Raw genomic sequence first — 10,568 nt, forward strand, 5'->3', positions numbered from 1 at the left:
ATTTCTGCCCATCACACACACAGTTCCTGGAAATTCTGCAGAAATTCAATATATAGTGACTTCATTCTTCAGAAGAAACACAAGAATATTGTACAGATACATACTTGCATGTTTCAACAGTGTCAGGACCAAAAGCTGAATCATACATTTTTCTAAAGTGCAAATGTTTTGGTTGATCTTAGACTTGCTTATACCTTACTGGCAATAGTAAAATTTACTAGACTCTAAATTACAACATTTTTTTTCCAAGAACTAAAATCAAACATTACTACTCTGCTGCAGTGTTATTGACTAACTTTGAATCCCATCTTTCTGGGTAACTCTGGAGACAGAAATGAAGATACCTTTCGATTTTTTTAAATTTCATATTCATTGCTCTAATTTAGATAATTTCTGATATGACTTGGAAAACCTATTTTATGCTAACTTATTTGAAGACCGAGATATACAAAACAGAATTTGGAATGCAAAGTATTCATTCTTTGCAGTTAGACATCTGCAGTCCCCTCCCAACCTACACATTTTTCTAACTGAATAACCACAAAATACAAATACCTTTCTCAAAAAGCTTGTGTAATGCTTTACATCCATGTTGCTGGATGTCTTCATTTGTAGGGAAGGTCTGCATGGCATTAAATACCAAGGAAAACACATCCACCTCGTCCTCCAGTAGCAGGAAAACAATTACATCTGAATAGCAGAAGAGATTACACGTTGCAGTGATTTGTTCTCAACATTTATAGCGAAACACTGTACTTAAATCATTAAGATTTTAAATTCTTTAATACTGTCTTTAAAATTTATTACTGTCTTTAAAAAATTATTATCAAAGCATGTGTAGGCTAGAAAATTTCATCAACGTTCATGATAATTTTTCAAACTTATATCAATGGTATATAGTATTCATAATGCCTGCTCCAGTGTTTCAGCTGCAGTGTTTCAGACTATAATTAAAGTTAATGGACAAATAGAAAAAAAGAATACTTGGGGGGGGGTCATCTGATAAGGTACAATTTCAAACATTTTTCTTAAGATACCGGAAATGAGAGTTTGAGTGTGGTTAATCAGTCACTGTGAAGAAGAACAGCAGTCAGGAATAAATTATAATGGAATATCCAGTCAACAGCTTAGGACCCTTATGATGCCTGACAATGAAAAGAAAGAAGCTGCTGCTTACAGTCACTCACTAATAGCATATTTTGCTATTATTGATATTCACACAGTGCAATGTCTTACGAGACCTGTATTACCCAGCTTCAGCTGATAAAGTTAGCCCTAAAGTCTAAGCTAGTCCTCTAGGATCTCTACAGCTGAAAAGGAGAGGAAGGCTGGTTCAAGAGATAATTGATCTTATCATAAAATAGACAAATAAATAGCATGAACCATCCTCTGAACGTCACTGTCCCACTCTACTGCCTATAGCAGAAGCTTGGACAGCCAGCTTAGCTTTAACTACCTAAAGTCAAGTCTAATCCTTAGTTAGCAAATAAGGCTGATTCCAAAGCCTGTTAGAGTCAATGGAATACATTCCTAATTTAACAGTAATATCTTGCTATATTATATGCTAGCTAGAATCAAACTATCAGAATATCTCCCTTCTAATTTCAACAGAAGATCAAGAAACTCAGTACCCTGCAAAACATTCTCAGTACCTGGTAAGATCTGGTCTCTGCAGAGCAGAATAACAGAAATATGTCAGACACAATTAGTGTTTTCAGAAGTACTAAGCAGTAATAAAAGAAGCAAGTCAGAATGTCACCGAGTTTACATTTCAATAAGAAAAAATAAGGCCTTAATTATTTTATTTAACTATGGAGCAAGTATTTGTGTCTATGTTAATAACAAGTTGGCATAAATAATGGGTCATGTTCTTCACAGCCTTGCAGTTTGGGAAATCATTTCTACCTGGGCAAAAGAGGTGCAAAACAGTAGTTATGACTTTGTATACAGGTTCAAATGACCTTACGAGTAAAAGAGAGAGAAAAATCAGGTCCAATATGTACAATCACACACTTCACATCACAATTCCGTGTTTTAAAAGCTTAGACAAAGTATGAAAGTAAAACACACCATACCTGACATGAGGAGTAGATTTAATGCTTTCAGTCCTATTGATGAGAGATTTACATTTCCTTTGTGGATTGTAAGCATTTTAAGAATCTGCCTAAAATAAAAATTAAAAAAAAAAAAAAAGGAAAAAGGTATTGTGGCTAAAGAAGTGGTTACATTTATAAAATTTTATCAAATATTTACTTAAAAAATAGAAATATTTAAAGAAATCAGCAAAAACTTTTTAAAGTCATTTTTGTTCTTACTCTTGATTCATTTTCTCAAACTTTTCTTACAGATTGTGTTTTTTCAAATTATTAATGAAATAACTTCTGGTATTTTAACAATTTTATATTTCATAAAAATAATGATGTATAATTTATCTTACTTTTAATCTTACTTTTATTTAACTTTTAATTATGTATATATATATTTAATTCTACAGGAGGCGAGTCTCATTCAGGATGGAAGGACTGTGCAGAGAGGGCGGGTGCAGAATGCAGCTGCCTGTGGACGGTATGGGATTGCTTTGCTTGTTGCAGGAGTTAGGTTACAGTCAATGATCAAGGGCTTGCTGGAACAGAAGAGGAAGTTTCCCAGTTAAAGAACTTGAATAGCATCTTGTAGGACTCTACCCTACCGAAGTTTCTGCCATAGAGCCTTATGTGATGCTGGACAAATCAGCTAAAAGAAACTTTTCCCAGACTGTCAATTTAATACTCCTTATTTTCTGGATGGCCCAGCTTGAGACCCACGGATATTGCCCTATGAAATACTGCAACCAGTGTCAATTTTTAAACTTAAAAAGAGCCACATAATGCTAAAATACTCTGAAAAATCCAGCACATTTATCAAACTGGACTCCCAGAAGCAGTTGATAATTTTAATATCACTCTCTTTTTCTTCAAACTACCATCTGTAAAACAGTGGCCACATATCCATAACATCTTCTCATTAAACAAAATTTTTGAAAGCTCTAGACAATACTGATGATCACTGAGAAAAGCTGAGAAGAAAATTAACAGGCCAGGTTTCAGATAGCATATGGATAATGTGCAGTAAATAAGACAGTGGGTCACACACTGAATGATGAAGATGACACAGAAAATAAATGAGCACTGGTTTTGCACTGAATGAAGCATGGGCCCCAAAATGGGGAAAAAACATGGTCACGTAATTAAAAATTTAATAAAAATGCATAGGTCCCCTCAAAAGATGACAAGAAATCTTCATTTTTGATTTTCATTACTTTGGAGAACTTAACTTTGCAATCTTAGCATCTTCAAATGCAGGGGTCTTTGTATGCATAATATCAAATAAAAATGGATTGTGCAACAGTTTGCAATTAATACATATTCATGACCTTTCTTAAGAAATGAAAAGCAGCATTCAAAGTTTCATCCAGATTTCACTCCCCAGCTCTGGCAATGATGTTGTGTATCACTGTGCAATTTCTTTTGTCTTCCTACTTTTAATCTCTCCTCTGTTGTAGCACTAGTGTCGAAGCTGTGACGATCAAAGTACACAAGAGGCAAAGTCAGATGGGAGATATAATAACCTTTATCTTTTGCAAGACAGGAGATTGCCAATTTGTTTCTAACTGTATCAGTCTAATAAAAGACATATCTTCTGTTCATATAAACTATGCCTTGCTTACATCCTTCACTGCTTACGTCTGCAAAACTGCTACTGAAATCTAAGGGTTAGGCAGACTGTTGTATGTGGGGTGATCTTTAGAAGGGAAAATAACATTCAGTTAAATACTTTTTTTTTTTTTTTAACTAAGAATAGATACTTCACTGAACCCTCTGCATACACACTTTGGACTTACTATATATATGTCTGCATACAAGGATGGATGCTGGCATTTGAATTCTTTGTCCTGAGGCAAATTCCTGGCCCAGCATACAGCTCAGATGCATGGACTAAGTAGCAGGGTGATGAATCAAAGAAATCAAAAAGCCATGCTAACCAAGCTGGTAGAGCAGCTAAACAGACACTCATAAATGTGCTTTAACTTCCTGATTAAAGTGTTGCAGTCTTAAGTATTCCTAACGTAATGTAATCCTTATTGTGTGGGTGCAGGGGTGAGTGTGCAAGCACACACGTGCAGAACTGTGCACTGGATCAAGATTCCTTCACTTCTTCACCCCTTAAGGAGCAGTGGCTTTGACATGCTTATTCCTTACACCCTTTGTGGATGAAAAAAACTAGAGTTGGCCAATGCTCTGAAGCCATTAAATGTCTCTCCTCTGTCCACTAAGAAATCACCATTTCTGCTATGGGGACGGGCCATTTGTGGGGAGGGGGCATTGCATCTGCTTTGAGCATACAGCATTTTATAGAGGGTGAAGTGCCAATATATGAACGACATCAGCTGGCTTAGTACACTACAGGGTGAATAATCACATACTAAGGCACGTATAATATAAAGAGGAAATTCCCTGCATATGCCCTCCCATTTCAAGCATAATCAAGAGTGAGGAAGTGAAACATTTAAAACCTCATCTACTGTATGAGAGTTTAACATAACAGATTACAAAACGTCTAATGAAATCTCTCTGAGCTGTAGAAAGAATGCAAATACGCCGGGGGAATTTCCTTCCCTTCCCCTCAAAGTGACAGTGGCTTTTAAAATTATTTACTACACTCTCAGTCAAGAACACCTAGATCAATACCAAACTACTGTTTGTAAGCATGACTAATGTGGTGAAGCTGTCTCATATTTGAGAGCAAAAAGACAAATGCTTATTTCTAGCTTAAGATTTCTGTTCTCCTAAAATGTACAGTTATATCATACAACAAAAGTAGAAATCTCTTGTAAATAAAATGACATTTTCTTCTCTACCATAACCATTTGCTGCCTGGCTACAAACACAGTATGTGTTCAATACGGTGTAGATGCACTGCAGTACTTGTTCCACCCACCTACAAGGAACTTGAGATACAGTTTAGCTGCCTTGCTCTGTCTTTGGCACTGACAGTAATGTTGGAGCCTACTCAACCACTAAGAACAAGTTTCCCCCCAGCAAAGAACTGTCGAGATGTCAGACAGGCATACACGGTTGGCTACAATATTAGTAGTGGGAAGGAACGGCATACAGCAATTTTAGCATCTGATCTGCTCATTCACTCCCTGTAGCAAAGGTTGAGTTTGAAAAGGATGTTCTGCTCAACTGCTCACACTGCACGGGCTCTGGGGAGGCTATGGGAAAGCTCATCACAATGTAGTTTTCCTGGGACCCTCTATAGTCAATGGAGAGAGACGTGCATGTCCAGATTGCAGTTTGTCCCAGGATAAACTAAGAAAGAGATGGAATGAAACACCCTCTGGAGGTAATTGTGTCCACTGACTTCAGAGGTAGTTGAGGTGACCAGTTTAAACATTTAACTTTTAGACAACTAAAATTAGGTATGATGAATAACCCTCCTGTGGATTTACACTATTTTTAGGCTTATGGATATAATGCACCAGATCTGGAATGAAAGCACAGAAGAAACTCCATGCAATACTGCATCTGTCTATTAAAATACAACACCTTGATAATCACAGAATCACTGAGGTTGTCAGGGATCTCTGGAGATCATCTCATCCAACCTCCCTGCTCAAAGTAGGGTCAACTAGAGCAGGTTGCTCAGAGCCATGTCCAGTCAGGTTTTTAATATCTCCAAAGACTGAGATTTCACAACCTCTCTGGCAACCTGTTCAAGTGTTTGACCAACCTCACAGTAAAAAAGTTTTTTTTTTTTTTTAATGTTTAAATGTAATTTCCTGTATTTCAGTTTATGCTTATTGGTGCCCAGTGACAGGACAACAGACAATGAGAAGAGTTGAGCTCCATTTTCTTTATACTTTCTTTACTCATTTACTAAAGTAAATACTTTACTATTTACTACATATTTCATCAGGTATTTATACATATTGATAAGATCCCTGCTTGCATGAGTCCTCTCTTCTCAAGGCTGAAGAAACCCACAAAAATCTTTAACCATTTAGAAGCTGATGTAATAACTTTCTATACTATCTTTCATTGCATATATATATGCTGTCATGATACCCAAGCATTCTGGAAGACTCTTTACATACAATATACTTACTGGTGAACACCCAGTACTTCCCAGTCCTTCCCAACATCCTTAGGAGCTATGTTCTGTAGAGTACTTGGACAAATTTCTATTAATTTACAAAGAAGTGACCAACTCGCCTGTAAAATAAAAATATAGCTATTTTAGTTCTATTTGGAACTTAAATGCTGTCTTCTAATGTTCTTGCCTTTTGGAAGATACGTTCTAAAATCATCTAGCTAAATAAGGGATAATGAGTTAACACTAGACAACACAAAGGACATAAAAAGTTAAAAGACAGATAAAACAGATGTGTTAATGATCCTCAGTGCATTGCTTATAGGAACACATCACCTTCAACATACTTCAGCATTGCTTGAGGCTACAGGACACAGTTAACACAGTCAGAAGAGATGTTGACAGAGAGAAAAGTATAATGTGATCCATAGTATCTCATCATGGGCCAGGGAACACCACAGATCACTGTACTATTACACCTGCTCCAGCTTTATTGAAGTACAGCTGCCTCCACAAGAATTTGCAGTTTAACTGCAAATTATAAGGGGAAAGGATAGATTTTTAAGGGTGTCCAATGATTTAACAGGCATGATGTAATTAAACAATACTATATATTTCATATTCTGGCCATCGATCCTCAATTCCATGTGCTTTCAAAACTTAATGAAAACAGTGAAAGTCTTGAGATTACAAGGAATGAAAGATAAACTACTGTCAACAAAAACAATATATGTTTTCTTAATAACTACCTGCTCTAGCCTATGCAACTGCCTTTATTTTCAAATATGCGTAAATAATTCCAAAACTGGAAAAGGCTCCTTGGTCTTTCACGCTGGAGAAATCTGTTTCCCCTAGTCCTTTCTCCCTGCTTCCCCTGCTCTCCCTCCCTAATGCTGGAGCAATGCTTTTTATTATTAAGAAAGCCTGCTGGGTCTTTGATGTGAAGGCTGGCAAAAATGAATGAGCTTTAGCGATGATGATCATAGTAAGCAAAACCTGTACAAAGAATTAACTGATGAGCAAAAAACCCCACTGTCTTGAAAGACAGGAAGTGAACTGAGAAATGCCAAAAGTCAAGACAAAGCAGATTTTACAAAAAGGAATTAAAACAAAGCACAAAAGTTTCCCTGGCCACATAAATAAAAAGAGAACAAATGAAGTGGAAGTTGGCCAGTGTGCTGTAAGAATGGGGTCAGGACAGAAGGTAACCTAGGTATGACTCAAAAGCTAAATGTGTAATTATATCAGTTTTCAGAAGAAGAGTTAGGTAAAGCAAAGGGGTCATGACAGGACAGCCAGCAACAACAAGAATGTAAATGGCTACCTCCAAAGCACTTAACTGCAAGTTCATAGAAACTGCATGACCTCTAATCCTGCACTCTGAAAGACTAGATACATGAAATTGCAAGTCTGCTAGTGTAGAGGCTCCCACAGGAACAGCACAGACTAGTAACTTGACATCTTTCATGATAACTTTGTTGAGTCTATGTAAAAGGTGATGCAGCTGCCTGGGGACTGGAATTCTGCTTCTATATTTCACATACTTGGTCACAGGGGCTATGTTCACACTATCTTCAGCAGCTCTCCTTAAATTTGCAGAGTCGAATGTTTTAAGCCAATTATACCCTTAATGTTTGCAGAAGCAGAGCTTGACCATAAGGTAGTTTCCATGCTCTTCCTTTGCCTGGACAGCAAGTTGTCTTGCTCCAGATGAGACTGCAAACCAATAAACAGATACTATGGACATTTGGGGAGGTTAGGCTGGACTGTGTACTCGAGTCCTACCAAACAGTTGCAAAAAATAGTCTTAGAGACCACCAATCCTCCCCAAGATGGGGGTATAGAGTTGCCTTATTTTCCATATTCTAAGCAAACCACAATTTATTAGTGACAGGCAAAGAGGTATAAATTTCAAATCTGCATAGCAAAGACATTGCAGAGCTGACCATTCATACACTACGTATATTACTTAGCAAAGGTTGTATTCTAAAAGTCCCACTGTTGTTCCCTAACTGCTCTTGTAAAATTTAGAAACTGATGAAAATTAGCTTAATGGCTTTAGAAAAGTCATTTTTTAACTAAAAATATGCCTTACAAAATTTTTATTTTTATTATACATTTTTATCTGGGTTGTCATAACTCCAAGTATTGACAAACATTTACAAGAACTGTGGATGCAGAGAAGACCAAAGCAAACACATGACCTGCTGACATGAGGTCTATTTTACAATATTAAAATCACAGCCTGAGATTACAGACAGCTTATTACCTCTTTAATAATAATACAAGAAAGTAAGGGTCTGTTAAATACAAGAGAGCCTAAAGCCTAAAGGGAAAGCGAAAAAAAGACAGAAAAAGATGTTCTTACAAACACTTAAAGCCAGCCCCTATACACAGGAACAGTTGGTGGCAGCACTGAAACCCTGTGGCTGCTAAATCAGCTCCTTCTCATTTCTGGCATGCAGTGAATTTAGATTGAATTAGCTCACACCTTCTGCGTGAGACAATAAAACTCTGCTGACTGCTCTTTACTGAAGTGTAAACATGTTTTGCTTTACGCTCTCTAAGCTGCTCCAATCACTGCCAGGCAGTAACTGCAAAAAGAAACTACCACATTTACTTAAAAGATATCTATTTTACTTTAAGGTACTATTGACTTTCCAGTCTGGTACCTTCCTACTTGTAAAGGAGTTTGCAAGGTTTGTATCTGTAGTTTGACTTGCACTGATACTTGCAATATTGATCTATGAAGCTCAGTGGAACAGCAGCACAAGATGCTTTGTAACCAGCCAAGCAGAGGAGGGAAAGACAATTCTCAGTTCAGCTACAGCTCTTACTGTGTTGATCTTCTTACATGAGTCAATTTTATTACAATGCCAAAAGCAAAAGAGGCTACTGGCTGATTATCCAATTTGTTCAACAAAAATTACTTAGTAGTATAAAGGGACTGCACTGAAATCAGGACTACATTACTCCCCTCGCGCCAAAGAGTGAAACTTATTTATTCATAAGGACTGTAAATGACTCACAGCAGATGAAGCAAGGAAGACAGAGTTCTACTCATATACTGTGGATTTTTGTAAATATCGAAACAGAAAGTGAAGGAATAGCTGCCTATGGCATTTAACGAGGAACAGGATTTGAGCTTTGCACTGGTTATGAATTTGACACTCATATACAATGTAGTAACATAAAGGTGCTCCAAAACTTCTAAATTGAAGCACTGGGAGATCGCAAAGGTAGGCAGAGAGAAGATTAAAACTTGTTTTAAAATTCTGCATTAAATCATGTAAGAGGAGTATTAACATGGCTAAATGAAAATTAAACAATCACTATCTTCCTTATGTGCTTCTGAAAGTTCCTCACAGTCATTTCAGACTTACTCCTGGTTGCGGTTGGATTTCACATGTGGTACCTCCTAGTCTAAAATTCTGGGCAGTAATTTTGTAAATTGTTACATACATAATATGTTTTATCCCCCCAAAACTGATGATGCATCCTTCTGTATTTCTTAACGACCTGACAATTGAATAGTAAAATAAGTTAAAACTTCAGACTCTGCGCAAATATTTTACTGTTCAAAAGAAATTTGAGAAGATTATTACCAGTATAATCATTACACACTACAGGCAGGAGTACAATTTAATATTTTAATCTGAATTGTTTGTTTGTGACCTCTAGCTAACATCTATTAGCTAAAGAAAGATGATCTCAATACTACTATTTAGGAGGCTTTCATGATATAATCTATGGTTTGCTTTCTAGCAAATAGATAAAAGATATAATAGATAAGAGATGCCAAAAATGCTGTAATCATACAAATTTGTTTAATAAAAAAGCAAGCCAGTTGCACAGAGATCTGCAGTTTATAAACATCCTTTGAGCATAACACAGTCATAAATTTAATATACGCCTGCCAGGAAGGAGCTGTTTCATATGACAAATCTGGCAACCGCACCACAAGTACAGCATCGAATTGCAGATGTGCCACACCTAATCTAAATGGGCCAAAAGCTAAGTTAGGGGAGCAGCCAAGCAGAACCTCCTCTTAGCCAAAAGAAAAATTATTCTCCCCTAAAAAAACAGGCACTGGTCTAACTCTCTCTTAGGATAGGGCTACACATGCCCAAGTTCATATTATATCATCCTGCCTTCCAAAAGTCAGTTCAACCTCGGCAAAGTTTCATACCATCACATCGAGAGTATATTAGTTAATATTATTTGTAATTCAGAACCTACGCAATACTGTATTCGCTTTGCTTGATTTCTATTTTCTACGTTACCTTATTTTATTGTTTAAATAGAGAGACAGAGCCGGAGGTGTCACCCCTTTGAAAAGTAACACCGCGCCCTTGTACGCACCAACGGCGTTTCAAACAGCGGCGCCAAAGAGGGCAACCTTCCTAAAAACACCGAAATTAAAAAACGGGGGGGGG

At 36.9% G+C, this 10,568-nt stretch overlaps 1 protein-coding gene across 1 annotated transcript in view; it reads right to left on the reverse strand.

Moving 5' to 3' along the window:
• The window catches only part of LRRK2 (leucine rich repeat kinase 2), a 68,097-nt gene extending 60,497 nt beyond the window's left edge, over nt 1–7,600 (reverse strand). Inside the window, exons 1-4 of the mRNA XM_026076039.1 lie at nt 7,457–7,600; nt 6,148–6,254; nt 2,076–2,164; nt 556–690 (exon numbers count right to left, since the gene is read on the reverse strand). Coding sequence (XP_025931824.1) covers nt 556–690; nt 2,076–2,164; nt 6,148–6,254; nt 7,457–7,600 — 475 coding nt within the window. The remainder of the gene's footprint in view (nt 1–555; nt 691–2,075; nt 2,165–6,147; nt 6,255–7,456) is intronic.
• Between the last annotated feature and the right edge of the window lie 2,968 nt (nt 7,601–10,568).

The sequence above is a fragment of the Apteryx rowi genome, unplaced genomic scaffold (genome assembly GCF_003343035.1).
Source record: "Apteryx rowi isolate R43461 unplaced genomic scaffold, aptRow1 scaffold_423, whole genome shotgun sequence".
NCBI classification, from domain to species: domain Eukaryota; kingdom Metazoa; phylum Chordata; class Aves; order Apterygiformes; family Apterygidae; genus Apteryx; species Apteryx rowi.